This window comes from Sabethes cyaneus, chromosome 1 (assembly GCF_943734655.1).
Source record: "Sabethes cyaneus chromosome 1, idSabCyanKW18_F2, whole genome shotgun sequence".
Taxonomy (NCBI): domain Eukaryota; kingdom Metazoa; phylum Arthropoda; class Insecta; order Diptera; family Culicidae; genus Sabethes; species Sabethes cyaneus.
The window spans coordinates 88,901,170-88,916,728 of NC_071353.1; the positions used below are offsets into that span (position 1 = coordinate 88,901,170).

Genomic DNA, 15,559 nt, shown 5'->3' on the forward strand with positions numbered 1-15,559 from the left:
AACTCATACGTATAACGAGTTCTAACGTTTTTCCTGTGTTTTTTAGTCTTTTTGGGAATAGAATATCTCAAAAAGGGGCAAACGAAAAAAATCAAACTTGACCGTTTCTGAAAGTTTGGAGTTTTATCTCAAGCATATGTGAAAATAAAAAACTGGCTTTTCCTCTAACTCGAGTAATTTCAGTTTAATTATTTCATGTTTGACCATTTTCTATTATGCAGTATTTTCCAATATCTTCTTGAAGACGATTAAAGTCAACATGTCAATAGTAAAAAAGAAATTTGTCGTTCCATGACACAATTTCTTCTGATTGTCACGTTAAATAGTCTTCGAACTCCGGATAAGTTAAGAGATCTAGTTTTTTGACCTTGTGCTAGTTTTCGAACCATTGCTGAAATATTCATCAAATAAGTTTTTATAACGGTAGTTTTTACAATTGTTTATTGTCAAGATATATGGACTTCGCCCGTCATCCAATCCATACATATAAATATAAATTATAATACCAAATACAAAATAATATAAAATGCAGTGTGCAGTGTGTACATGTAATTGATCTTTCAGAAATAGTCAGAAAGTTTTTTCTTAATAGTATCAGTCGACATGTTCAAGCTTAGTATGTTTCTAAAATTGTTCATTAGCTGCATACAGCGGCAGACTGGTTCATTGCGCGCGTAGTTAGTTCGACGGTGGTTTAGAGTGAAGGGCCTTGGTCTCCACAGAACTACTGTACTCTGGTTAGCAGTTATCCTGGATTTCAAATAATCACTGTCGTATCGTCCTCTCTACAAATGGAGCTCAGCACCAGCTGTTTTTGATAAATATCTATCTTACAATTTTCATTATTTTACAAATAGTCATGGAAATCTTCACTTGGATATATGCACATGAAATTAAATTTTATATTGATATTTCTGATTCTAGTCTAAAGTAATTTTTTAATTACTTTAGTGTCAGAAAGCTGAGGTCTTCAAAATTGATGTCTTATACGTATTCAGGAACAGGAACATGACTATAATCGTAGTAAAAAAGGAGGAACGGCTTCAAGCAGATCCTATTAGAGTCCTGGAGTTTTTTTGTCAAAAGATTTGAGGGTACCGTTACTGTTATTTTAAATTAGTATCTAAAATGTTCGTGAAAGTAATTCGGTAGTTTAGGAGATTATTTCCCATTCAATTCCATATTAGCTATATCGCCAACCGTTAATAAAATGTTAGTACACGGCGCAGATATTATTCAGGCCACGGCACAACCCATAGGGTTATTAAGCGAAGAAGTACAGGAAACGCGAAATAAATGTATTTGTAAGTTCAGGGAATTTCACGCCAGAAAATTTAACCGGATTGCCAATTTGGAGGATGTGTTCAAACGCCTCCTGCTGTCGTACGATCCAGTCATTGCAATACAAAATCGTTCGTATTGTACACGTACTCTGGAGCTTCCACCAAGCCCAAACCAATTATTAATATAATAAATTATTATATTGCTAACAATAATAAAATATTTCGAAAACAAAACATTTATTGAAACTCTCAAATAAATGACTACCCTTTATGTTTTCCAAATCAACGATATACTGATATAAGGTGGTTGAAGTTCGAAAGGGATCTATAGGTTTTTTTCTCTTTTACCTCTTTGCCTGTTTTGATATACTTACCTGCGATTAAAAATTGACATAAAACTTAAATAACAGTTAACAATATTACGTATGAAATAACTAATATTTTTTTGCTTTTTTATTGAAAATTATTTTTAAAACATTATTGATGGTAGATTGAGCATATTTGCAAAGTAATGAAAATTGAAAGATAGATATTTATCAAAACAGCTGGTGCTGATAGATAACTGATGTCATATCTGGAGTTCGAACACTATTTAACGTGACAATCAGAAGAAATTGTGTCAAAGTACGACAAATTTCTGTTTTACTATTAACATGTTGACTTTAATCGTCTTCAAGAAGATATTGGAAAATACTGCATAGTAGAAAATGGTCAAACATGAAATAATTAAACTGAAATTACTCTAGTTAGAGGAAAAACCAGTTTTTTTATTTTCACATATGCTTGAGATAAAACCCCAAGCTTTCAGAAACGGCCAAGTTTGATTTTTTTCGTTTGCCCCTTTTTGAGATATTCTATTCCCAAAAAGACTAAAAAAACACAGGAAAAACGTTAGAACTCGTTATACGTATGAGTTTTCAACATACAATGTTCTACAAAAATATGTCTTTTGATAAGATAACCAACTTTGTAAAACATTATGATGCAATAAAACCACTGCATTTGAAGAAATCAGCGAAAAAGTGATTTTTGAGAGGTCTTGTTGTAAAACACCCTGTAAGTTAGAAACGCCTAAAAATACGCCTACTATGTCTTTGGCAAAGTTACTTATATAATCTTTAGCTACAACTTTGTCGAAGAAATTATCCTTCTATCTCTTTCTTATAAAAAGTTATTATGTGTTATGTGTTTACAAGCCAAACTGGAACTTAGCTGTTGATTTCGCATTAATTGTCTTTTAGAGTTGTATAACTTTGCTGAACATTGTGGGGAGCTATTTTGAACCACAAAAAACTTTCCACTTAATTTTCGCTGCTGGACCACTGTGCAGTGCAAGACAACTTATCGTCTTGAATGAAAAACACCACTTGAATATCAATAATATCAATGATTGACGATTTTTCTTGAAAATTTAATTTTTTTTCCTTCCATTTTGTTCCTTCTTTCCCTACTATTTTCTAAGGACAAAATTGAATAATTAGATGTAGGTTCAAACTGTATAGAATTAAGGTTTATTTCAACTTCTTCATTCGTCCCGTTAAAAATTGGAACGTAAACAAAATTATTACTCGGTTTTACGAGACAATTTCCGATATATATAGGTTTATTGAAAAATTGTTTTGAGTGACAAATTAATTCTTCATTTGTCGGAATGAATATTTGTGCCACGACTTCCATACGAGGTGGTATTTTAATAATATTTTTAGCTTTCATTGTGTCAATACAAGGATTACTCCATACCTTGACATGGTGCTTGTTCGTCAAGCAGACCAGTCAATAAAGACGGAATGGTATTGTAAACCTATGGCCTCAGGGAGATTTTTAGATTATTTCTCTTGCCACCCATTACACATGAAAATGAACGTAGTCGCTAACTTCATAAGAAGGGTGCGCAAACTGAGCACAAATTTATCTTCCGATGAGATTAAAGATGTCATAAAAAAACACCTAATGGTAAACCACTACCCATTATCACTGGGTAACAGATTGCAGAATAGAGCGGAAAGGAGCATACGAGAGCATCCAGTAGAAACAGCCCAAACAACATACAAACCGATGCCTTATATCGATTTGTTGACAACACGCATAAAAAATCGTTACGTGTAGATTTTCCAAATGTCACTATAGCCACACGCAACGAACATACCATTAACTGCCTGTTCACAAACACGAAAGATCCCATAGCACCGTTAGATCGCAGCAATGTTGTATACAGAATCCCGTGTGCTGAATGCGATTCGTGCTATGTTGGCCTTACTACACAGTACCTGAAAACGAGAATGAGCAACCACCGATCTAATATTAAAAAGTTGGATGAGCTTAAAACCAACATGCATGTTAACAGCTCATCCACCACTGCCGAACTGGAGCGCCTGAAAGAGAAAACTGCACTACTCCAACACAGCATCGAACACGATCACTCGTTCGCACTGGATAAGGTTCATATCTTGGATGAACATCGACGGACTGCAGCGCTGAATGTGCTGGAAATGTGCCACATTATCACGACCGATCATACGGTAAACAAACGTAGTGATGTTGAAAACTTAAGCTCAACGTATGCAGCAGTGTTACAAAGTGTAAAACAGAGTAAGAATAAAAACAAAACATCGGGAAATGTCAGATGATTGATGACAGCGAAAGTGACAGCTACTAGTAGACATAACTGAGCACAACGAAAACTTGCACGCAATAAAAATTGTGCTCAAGCTTGCATGTAAACTCTTTTATTACAGCAATCCTTTTGTTTTTTCGTTAGTTTTTTCAAAAAGTGCTACGAGTTCGAAGTTTTAGTTTTGAAGTGTGTTTGAAAATTATATTGTAATAGTTTAATGCTTGTAAAATTTGTTCCTAGTTGCTAATATTGTTTCTCTTTTTAAATATTGTTAGGCTAATATGTACATGCGATGATATAGTGACCGTGCAATGATGAACCACTTGACAAAGAAATGGTCCATTCTCGGTAAAAAGTTTATATTAATTTTGTAAGAACAAATTGAAAACTGTTTTTGATTATTTTGATTATTTTGATTATTTTAGAGCCTTGATAAAGAATACATATTATTCGAAACGTTGGTAGAAGAGAAAAACACCGTTTTTTCTGCTTATTTACTGCGACTGCGAAGCCGAAAAAGTTTCCATTAAGTGAATCACCAGTCGGTAAAAGATTGTACTTTGTTATATAGCATAACAAAGGTAAAAATGGTTACGTTAAAATGGCAGGCTGAGACATTAAAATTTTAGCTAGGCGAAAATCCTTCTACAACATTTTATCTATTTTCACCTTTACTGTATAACAAAGGTTTAGGAATTGGTCGAAAAACACGAAGTTGATCCGAGGCCCGAAGGACCGTGTCACATATACCAATCGATCAGGTTCGAAGAATGAGCAATGTGTGTGTGTGTGTGTGTGTGTGTGTGTGTGTGTGTGTGTGTGTGTGTGTGTGTGTGTGTGTGTGTGTGTGTGTGTGTGTGTGTGTGTGTGTGTGTGTGTGTGTGTGTGTGTGTGTGTGTGTGTGTGTGTGTGTGTGTGTGTGTGTGTGTGTGTGTGTGTGTGTGTGTGTGTGTGTGTGTGTGTGTGTGTGTGTGTGTGTGTGTGTGTGTGTGTGTGTGTGTGTGTGTGTGTGTGTGTGTGTGTGTGTGTGTGTGTGTGTGTGTGTGTGTGTGTGTGTGTGTGTGTGTGTGTGTGTGTGTGTGTGTGTGTGTGTGTGTGTGTGTGTGTGTGTGTGTGTGTGTGTGTGTGTGTGTGTGTGTGTGTTCGTGTGTGTGAGCGGCTGCTACCGAACACTAAAACTTTGGTCTTCATTGGATTTACACTGAGAGCGTTTATTCTTGCCCAACGGATTACTTCAAGCAAATCATAATTTATAAGCGATATTAACTGCTCAATCTTCATGCTAGGATTTATACAGATTAGCTGTACGTCATCAGCAAACATCTGCACATGACAATACTTGAGCACGTTGGGGAGGTCGTTGATGTAGATCGAAAACAACAGAGGCCCAAGTACTGACCCCTGTGGAACACCAGAGGTTACTGTCAGGCTTTGCAAGTGAGCATCGCAGCAAAAAACTGTTTGGCTCCTACCGCTAAGGTATGACTGTATCAATGAAACAGCACCATGACTAAATCCAAAACTAGAATGGAGCTTCCTGCATAGACGCCGATGGGAGATAGTGTCAAATGCTTTGGAGAAGTCAAGGAGGACTAGAACAGCATTCTGTTTTTTATCCACTACTGCTGCAATGTCGTCGTAAACTCTCAGCAAGGCTGTTTTTACACTTTGTTGTCTTCTGAAGCCAGCTTGCTGCGCAGAAAGTAGATGGTAACGGTCCAAATACGAAGACATCTGTACCTTGATAATTTTTACAAATGCTTTTGACAATCCGCAGAGTAGACTAATCGGCCTCAGATTGTCTATGGAGCGTAAATTTTTCTTTTTCGGCAAAGGAATCACTTTTGCGTTTTTCCATTGTGTTGGGAACGTTGACGTTGTGATGATCATGTTAAACAGGTGAGTGATCTGGTTGATTACGAGAGGCGTAATCATTTTCAAGAATTTTGTCGGGATGCCATCCGACCCAGGCGCATTCGATTTGATATCAAAAATAGCATTAACGACTTCATGGTCATGCACTTGCTGAAACGAAAAGCCTTCTCCAGTATCGTCCCGTATGGGTATGATATCGTCGTCTGTAGTAAAATGACTAGCAAAAGCATTATTCACTTCGTCCGGATCATGTGTGCAAACCTCCTGCGACTTATTTTTTCCAACGCCCAAACCTCTAAGTTTCTTCCAAAGTGTACCCGAGGACGTAGAAGAGTTGAAGCACGTAGTCAGTCTATCATACTTTGCTCGTCGAATGAGCATGGTAGCTCGGTTTCTCAGTCTGTTGAATAAAACTCGTTTCGCTTCCTTGTGCTCAGGCAGTGACACCTTCCAGTCCCTGTATGCAAGATCTCGTTCCACAATCGCTGTGCGAATTTCATTGTTGAACCATGCGTTGTAACGTGAACGTTGTGTGACGGTCCGAACAGGAATGCAGGTGTTATGAATTCCAGTAATATTGCTGATGAAAAACTCAGTAGCACTCTCCACACTACTGGTACCGAAGAAAAATGTCTCCCACGGAATTTGTTCCACCGCGTAGCGTAGTGCCATCGGATCAAAGTTAGATAATCTCGAAAAGAGATCGGACAAGACTGTGGACGGGTGTCAATGTCGATGGAACTAAAAATCAAGTCGTGTTTTGAAAGACCAGGGACGGACACTTGGTTGAAGACCGTAACGTAGTCAAGATAGTTTGTGATTAAATAGTCAATTTGCGAGCAGCCCTCGCGATAGAAGTGTGTGGGTTCCATATTGATCACGCGTAGACCAAAAGATTCCAACATACTTTCTAGCCTATCTCGTTTTGGACTAGGACGGAGCCAATCGACGTTCAGGTCTCCGGTCAACACGATAGTATCATAATTTACTATGAGACTTGTCAATTCGTCACGAGCAAATGCGGATAATTCGCATTCGGGAGGATTATAAACTGTTGCGATAAGTATTTTGGTATCTAACACTTCGAGTTCAACTGCGAGACACTCAGTTTTGTTGTCACTGTGATGAAGGACAACAGGTGCATGCACAACATTATGGCGAAATCCTTCTCGAAGATACATGATGATACCACCACCTCTTTTATACACACGATCATTTCGAACCACTTGATATCCTGGAATGGCAATCATACTGTCGGGAATCGAGTCATTTAACCAAGTTTCAGTAAAACATGCCACGGTAACCTTGGAGTCGATCAGGATCTGTTTTACCTCTTCGAATTTGCACAACTGACGAGCACATAGGCTCTGCACATTAGCGTGACACACATTTAATTTAAACTCCATCAATGCTGCATTCATAACGATTTTCGGTATTAAGTATTGGGGAAGTGTGGTGGATAGTACAGAGTCAAACATTAGCTTATAAAAGGGAAGCAATGATCATGTTTTGGCTGCTTAACGATATTCTGGATACTTAAATTACATACAAATTTCTTACAATACATTCACATAAAAACATTTTGTTCAACAAATATGAGTGTGGAGCACTTGATAAAGATAACAAATCTATTCTAGCTGCTCAGTGGACGTAATGGGTAGCAATGGTCCGTTTGCAGTTTTCCTCACATAGATAATTCCTTGTTTAGTAGTTACAGACTGCAATTTGTTTTCCTTACGGAGTTTTAAGGCTGCTTGCTTAATGGATCTTGCACTGGGTGTGAGATTTTCGTTAATGAAAATACGACGATCGAGATTAAAGCCTAGGTGCTTTAGATTTAGGTTACGTTTGGACAGGTATCTCGCATAGAACTCGTCCCGTAAACTAGCCATAGAAAACTGCAACAGGGTAAAGCATTGGTCCCCATCAGATAAGTTACCGGAACGCAGCCGTTTGCATTGAATATGTGGTGTTTTCCTTTCATCGAAACCAATTGCCCGTGCCATACTCAGTAGATAACCTTGAAGATCCTCGGTTGAAACATATGGTACACCTACAGCTATCAACTCGTTTCGAAGTTCGATACGACGGATGTTCTCGGTAGCCGAATCCAGACGATTGCTAACCGTGGTGAGATCAGTTCGGAGCGCTTTAAATTCTACACTGCTTTTTGATTCCAGTTCGGTGATATCGCTTTCGATTGTATCAATTTGCTTTTGTAAGTCCAGCTTAATCTCGTTCAGTTTTGATGTGAGATCAGTTTTCAACGAGTCGATCTTTTGGTTGGTCTCATCGAAGCGTTTAGACAAAATTTGTAATGCACTCTCCAAAGTGGGTCCCGGTACTGCTAAATTGTCACCATCCTTCTTAGTGACCGGAGTATTAGATCCAGTACCGCTCCGTAACCGCTTTCTCTCGTTAGTCGACATTTTACCAGTAAGCAGAATGCGATGGATTAATGAGTTGAACGATAACAATAGCACCAAAAACAATGGCGAATCCGCACTCAGAACTCTAATGCACACGTATTTTTGCTTTTAGACCACTGTGCGCCGCGCCGTAAGGAATCTTCGACCTGTTGGGACCAGGGGGTTTTGTCGCTTTTTTTTCCTAAAAATAAAGTAATCGAAATTACAGTAAACGGATGGAGTATTTAACTGTCGTCCCAGGCTATGAAGCAAGGTGATCACGAAGAAAATGTATGGGGATATTCGACCTTGAAACTTTGCTTTAATTTTCACTAATTAGTGATTGAAAAAGTAAGTTATTAGAAATCACGTAGGTAATTGCTATTGCTACATCTATTATGAGTTGATCGGTATCTAAACAATGAAAATCCATTCTTAATTGGCATTGCTATTAGCGTTCAAGGCTGGTAAACGGCTGAATAATGCGTACCGTCGGTGCCTTGTGCACGTGTAGGCATAAAATAGACCCTACAGTGGTTCATAGCCTCTTATTCAGCAACTCCTATTCCTATCGCCTCGTGGTACCAGCCGGGATACGAGCAACTTTGGTGGAGATCGGGTAACCAACCCCGGTGGAAGCCAAGGTCGTATGCTGACAGGAAAGGAGGGCTCTTTCGAGCTTCGTTGGCCCTCCGGCGAAACAAGGGGTTGGTGTAGCAGGCTTTGCAAGCCGTCACCACGAAAAATATTAAAGCATGGAACGAAGAACAAATATATTCTTACTGGAACAATCGGAATAGACCCACGCGACGAAAAAGGACTATGGATTGGAAACTCGGGACGTGGACCTGCCGATCTCTCAACTTCCAAGGGAGCACTCGAGTGCTCTCCGACGTATCGAAGAGCCGCAAGTTCGACGTCGTAGCGCTGCAGGAGGTGTGCTGGAAGAGCTCAACGGTACGTACGTTCAGAGATGGACATACCATCTACCAGAGCTGCGGCAACACACACGAGCTGGGTACAGCTTTCATAGTGATGGGCGAGATGCGGAAACGGGTGATTGGGTGGTGGCCAATCAATCCTCGAATGTGCAGGTTGAGAATCAAGGGCCGATTTTTCAACATAAGCATCATCAACGTGCACATCCCTCACCTCAGAAGTACCGATGACAACAAGGATGAATTCTACGCGCAGTTGGAGAGCGAATACGACCGCTGCCCAAAACATGATATCAAGATCGTCATCGGGGATTTCAATGCTCAGGTCGGCCAGGAGGAGGAATACAAACCGGTGATTGGAAGACTCAGTGCACACCAACGAACCAATGAAATGGGCCTAAGACTTATCGACTTTGCCGCCTCCAAGAATATGGCCGTACGTAGTACCTTTTTCCAGAACAGAATCCACCATAAGTACACCTGGAGGTCACCAAATCAGACAGAATCACAGATCGACCACGTTTTGATCGACAGTCGGCACTTCTCAGACATTATCGACGTCAGATCCTATCGAAGCGCTAACGTTGACTCGGACCACTACCTAGTGAAGGTTAAGATGCGCCCAAGACTCTCCGTTGTGAACAACATTCGGTACCGACGCCAGCCTCGATTAGATCTCGCGCGGCTGAAGCAGCCAGACGTCGCCGCAAACTACGCGCATTCACTCGAAGCTGCACTGCCGGAAGAGGACGAGCTGGACGAAGCCCCTCTCGAGGACTGTTGGAACACTATCAAAACAGCCATCAGCAGTGTAGCGGAGAGCTCCATCGGGCATTTGGCCCGGAATCAGCGGAACGATTGGTTTGACGATGAATGTAGGAGGGTGATGGATGAGGAGAACGCTGCTCGGGCGGCCAAGATGCGCAGTGCCACACGTCAGAACGTGGAAAGACACAAACAGAAGAAGATGCAGCGAAACCAAATCTTTCGGGAGAAAAAGCGCAACCTGGAAGAGCAGGAATATGCGGAGTTGGAGCGGCTGCATCGTTCTCAGGAAACGCGGAAGTTCTACCAGAAACTGAACGGATCCCGCAAAGGCTTTGTGCCGCGAGCCGAAATGTGTCGGGATAAGACTGGCAGTATTCTGACGGACGATCGTGAGGTGACGGATAGGTGGAAGCAGCTCTTCGACGAACACCTGAATGGCGCCCAGGCGGAAAACCATGGCGGCGGGGAAAGCGATTTCGACGGTGCAGCAAACGGGGAAGAGGTGCCAGCCCCAACGATAGGCGAAGTTAAGGAGGCCATCATGCAGCTAAAGAACAACAAGTCAGCTGGAAAAGATGGCATCGGAGCGGAGCTTATTAAAATGGGACCAGAAAAGCTGGCCGTTTGTCTACACCGACTAATTGTTAGAATTTGGGATACGGAACAGCTACCGGAGGAGTGGAAAGATGGGGTTATCTGCCCGATCTACAAAAAGGGCGACAAGTTGGACTGTGAGAACTATCGAGCGATCACCGTTCTCAATGCCGCTTATAAAGTGCTGTCCCAAATCATTTTCCGCCGTCTATCACCAATTGCGAATAGATTTGTGGGAACTTATCAAGCCGGCTTCGTCGAAGGTCGGTCTACAACGGATCAAATATTTACACTGCGGCAAATCCTCCAAAAGGGCCGTGAATACAGAGTTCCCACGCATCATTTATTCGTTGACTTCAAAGCCGCATATGATACCATCGACCGGAAAGAGCTATGGAAAATCATGGACGAGAACAGCTTCCCCAGGAAGCTCATCAAACTGATTAAATCTACGATGGATGGTACACAGTGCTGTGTTCGGATTTCGGGTGGATTGTCAAGTTCATTCGAATCACACAGAGGGCTTCGTCAAGGTGATGGTCTTTCATGCCTGCTGTTCAACATAGCGCTACAAGGTGTTATGAACCGAGCGGATATCAACACGCGGGGCACGATATTCAACTAATCTAGTCAATTCGTCTGCTTTGCCGATGACATGGATATTATCGGCAGAACATCTGTGGCGGTGGCTGAACAGTACACCAGACTAAAGCGCGAAGCAGAAAAGATTGGGTTAAAGGTAAATACGTCTAAAACAAAGTACATGTTGGCCAGCGGAACCGAGGCCGAACGACACCGCTTGGGCAGTAGTATATTGATCGACGGCGATGAGTTTGAGGTAGTCGATGAATTTGTCTACCTTGGCTCACTGGTAACGGCGGACAATGATACCAGCCGTGAGATTCGGAGGCGTATTATCAGCGGAAGTCGTGCTTACTATGGGCTCCACAAGCAATTGCGGTCGAGCAGACTAAGTCCCCGTACAAAGTGCACCCTGTACAAGACGCTTATTAGACCGGTTGTTCTCTGTGGGCATGAAACATGGATTATGCTCGAGGAGGACCTACGAGTGCTCGGAGTTTTCGAACGACGAGTGCTAAGAACGATCTTCGGCGGCGTACAGGAGAACGGAGTATGGAGGCGGAGGATGAACCATGAACTCGCACAGCTCTATGGCGAACCCAGTATCCAGAAGGTGGCTAAAGCTGGACGGATGCGATGGGCAGGGCATGTTGCAAGAATGCCGGACAACTGCCCTGCAAAGATGGTGTTCGCCTCAAATCCGGTAGGAACAAGACGACCAGGAGCGCAGCGAGCAAGATGGTTAGACCAGGTGGAGCGAGATCTGGCAGAGAGTACTCGGTGTCCGAGGAATTGGAGTGCGGTAGCCCTCAACCGAGTTACATGGAGAAATTTTGTTCAACAGGCTTTGTCTTAGGACGGCAAGCCACCTAAGTAAGTAAGTATTAGCGTTCAAATCGTTCGTATTTTCGTGATGCCTGCCTTTTTGATTTTTTTGGAATGACACCCTATCCCAAACATTGCCGTAAGACGTAGTCCTACGTCAAAAATTAAGAAATAACTTTATGTTGGCTAAAATAAAAATGAAGTGAGACAGCAATGAATAAATTACATTTCACCACTTTCTGTGTTTATACACAACATTATTGTACAAAGTTTGTTCTAAAATAACATGTCCATTTGGTTGGTTCCAGGTCAAGAAACTCTCATGGTAGGAGCATCGAACAATTTGGAGCTCTCGTATCATACAACAGATCTTCCTATAAAGGCTATAAAACCGATAAAAAAACTGCAAACAAAGTGCTTATAAGCGATACCCGAAGTACTAATGTACTAAACAACAGCTACGTTGATGCGGTCATATCTCTATTTTCATCTGGCTCTGGTGGCGAGGACAAAAAAGAAATTTCTAGCGATGTAAAACAAAATGGTAAAAAAACGCTATCTGAACAAGTGATAGAAGGTAAATATGGTTTAATCAATAAAGAACTTTTCAAAATAGTTCCGCGAAGACCTGGAGTAATTAGTTATAAACATAACTCAGATGTACCAATAGATAATGCTATGAACTATGGAGGATTGAATGGTGAAGACATCTGGCTGTCTGAAGATCATCTATTAATTATTAAAGGGGGCAATATAAATAAAAATAACAAGAGCGTTTATTGGAAACCGATTGATGATTATGAAGCTCCTGCCAGACCAATCAAGCTACCACTGAATCCGAAAATTCCACCACCTTTTCCAGTTCAATTATTTGATGGTGGACCAATAAAATTAATCAAAAATATTCAACTTCAGATGAATAATCATTTTGCCAATGACACAGCATTTACCGTTTTAGATGGAAGACATACAAACATTGGTACTGATAATGATAAATCAATCCTGTCATTTTTCGGCAAAGGCATTCATTCAAAGTTTAATGGGCATCATTATTTACCGCCAATATTAGGTGATACGCATAACGCAACATCACCACTATTTTTTTTGAATACTTCAATTATCTCTCAATCGTTTGATGATAAGAACAAAACGGACATTGATGAGGAAGATCAATCTTTATATTATCCACCACCGTATAGTTTTGTATACAATAACACCTATGACAATCAAGTATTACCAGGTCCTATCGTACCTGGTATTATATTACCACCCCCTCCAAATCTATTTGCTGCTCTAGATGATAATGAAAAAGTTATGAAAATGCCGCTTGCTGTGTTTAATAGAATGCACAACATGAAATTGCATGATCGCTTGAACACATCAGTTATCGTACAACCGATTATAAGTTTCAAAGGACAGAGTCATAGAAACCTATCTGATAGAGTCAAAATTCCCATTAAAATTAAAACGACGAACTACAACATCGAAATAGAAGAGGCCAACGTTAAAGTACTTATATCTGCTAATAACACAAACCGTTCTACAGCAGCTTACAATTCTCCTCTACAGAACACCATAAATATCAGAAAACGTGCAAAAAATAGAGCAGAAATCAATAAACCCAGTAATTTGCTTAACCATTTCCAACCTAATAATGTTAAAGGCAATACTATATACTACGAGTATTTCGACTCCAGAACTCCAGCAGTATATTCGTATAACAATCACATGTCAACGACTCCTACGCCAGTTTTGTTTGAAAATGATGAATATATAATAACTTCTGATAAAAAGACATATGAACAGCCATTAGCGAATGGAAAACATCCTTCTATTCAGAGTTACTCAAGAGATAACAAATTACCTGGCATTGAGTACTCTCACTACAAAACGATTGAAGAGTTCAATAGAGAAATTGAAACAATACGGCAAACATTACGTTACTATAAACAATCTTTTCCATTAACTGATTCTGGCCGTCAACTGAGAACCAAACCAATATATGGTAGTTCATTCATTTCTAACTACGCAGATGCATTCAGTAAAATGTTTGGTGGCATAAATTCTTCTACCACGTATTATAACCAAGATCATATTTCCAAGTCTGCCAATCTAAATTTGCAAATGCCAAATGACCACAATTTCTATAAGGAAAATCGTATGACGTATAAACATGTCCCTAGTATAAGACAACCCAACTATAAAGTTCTAGGACAATTTAGTGATTACAACCCCCATGATAATATAGGTATTACAAATGCAAATCCCAAGGTACGTTATACTCCATATACAACACCACGGCCATATTATATAGATCAACCTAAATGGTACATTGGAAAATTAAACGAAGAGCGAATGCCAAATCCTCTTATTTATAATAATGGTGCTAGTGGATATAATCAAAAAATATTCTGTGAACAGCCTTCTACTGACTCTCAACATCAGAAAATCGGTGTTAATCTCCAACAACAACCAGTTAATAGTGCAGGTCCTTTTAGATCATACATTAGTCCAGGTAAAAATAATATGTTGAACGATCAACAACTTCAAACACCAAGCCCATACCTAGAAAGAGATGTATTCATCAATTACAGATACCCACTTCCAACAAAAAATTCTAATAGTGAATATCTACCGGATAATGAAGCAAGCCCAAGAATACTAATTCAGTATAATTTATCAGATGAAAAATCACAGATACATTTCTCCGCTCAGCACGATCCGAAACATCCTTGATTCCTTTTCTTATGTATACCAGGCAAATGTTAATGTACTACTTATCAGAAATAATGTAAATGTGATAGCTGGATAACCTAGTTTAGTTGTTAATTTGAATGTCTAGAATCAAATTAAAATACCGAGGTATTGTGCTGTCAAAATAAAGTATTTTTTCGAGAGTGTAACCTAAAGTTCATGCAAGAAGACACAGTTTGAATTAAATAATAAACAGTTTTAAAGAAAAATGCAGTTTGAATTTAGTTTAAAAAATAAGGGTGGTATCGCAGACAAAGAGACATAATTCTTTGAAATTCTTAGAAAAAATAACATCGTACAAAATTGGGTTCACGTATGAAATATTTATTACAGCGTGCGAAGATTGGAATAGTTTGTGTCCTATTCAATTTCAATTAATTATTTGTTTATTCATTTACTGGTATGGAAAAGTCCATTTGAGTTGACTGGTCAACTGTATCAACAAATTACAAAAATTCAAATAATAGGGTAAGAACCCACAATTTTACCTCACAATTTTACTCATTCCAGAATTTACCTACCTATTAGTATTTCCGTAAATTAACTCAATGTATATTTAGACTGTTCCCGGTCAACATTGAATGTAACACAATGTTGCTGTTAAGCCCAGCGATAATGAAACAATAATTTCATGAACCTCGAACATCGATTGATGTATTTATGCGAACGAATGGTTATAAAATTCTTATGGAATGTATACTTTGTTAGGCTAAGTTATTATAAGTAGTATGTAAGATTTACTTTAAGTGTTTCTCGCTAACTCAGGCTTTAACAATCTGGAGAGTCAGTATAATGTTTGCATGTTTCGAAATCTATAGAATTAAGTATGTTTTAATCATTGTAGACCACTGACTTTGTGTACAATATCTCACCTATCGACGGTGGTAGCACGACACGAAATCTTAATCAACGCTGAGT

The 15,559-nt window shown here is 39.7% G+C and overlaps 1 protein-coding gene across 5 annotated transcripts in view; it reads left to right on the plus strand.

Moving 5' to 3' along the window:
* LOC128733137 (uncharacterized) overlaps window positions 1-14,832 on the plus strand; it is a 159,522-nt gene extending 144,690 nt beyond the window's left edge. For 3 of the 5 annotated variants that reach the window (XM_053826763.1, XM_053826764.1, XM_053826765.1), the window contains exon 3: window positions 12,196-14,832. In XM_053826763.1, coding sequence (XP_053682738.1) covers window positions 12,196-14,623 — 2,428 coding nt within the window. In that variant the 3' untranslated portion in view covers window positions 14,624-14,832. The remainder of the gene's footprint in view (window positions 1-12,195) is intronic. The other 2 variants (XM_053826767.1, XM_053826766.1) reach the window with 2 other exon arrangements.
* Window positions 14,833-15,559: the final 727 nt, after the last annotated feature.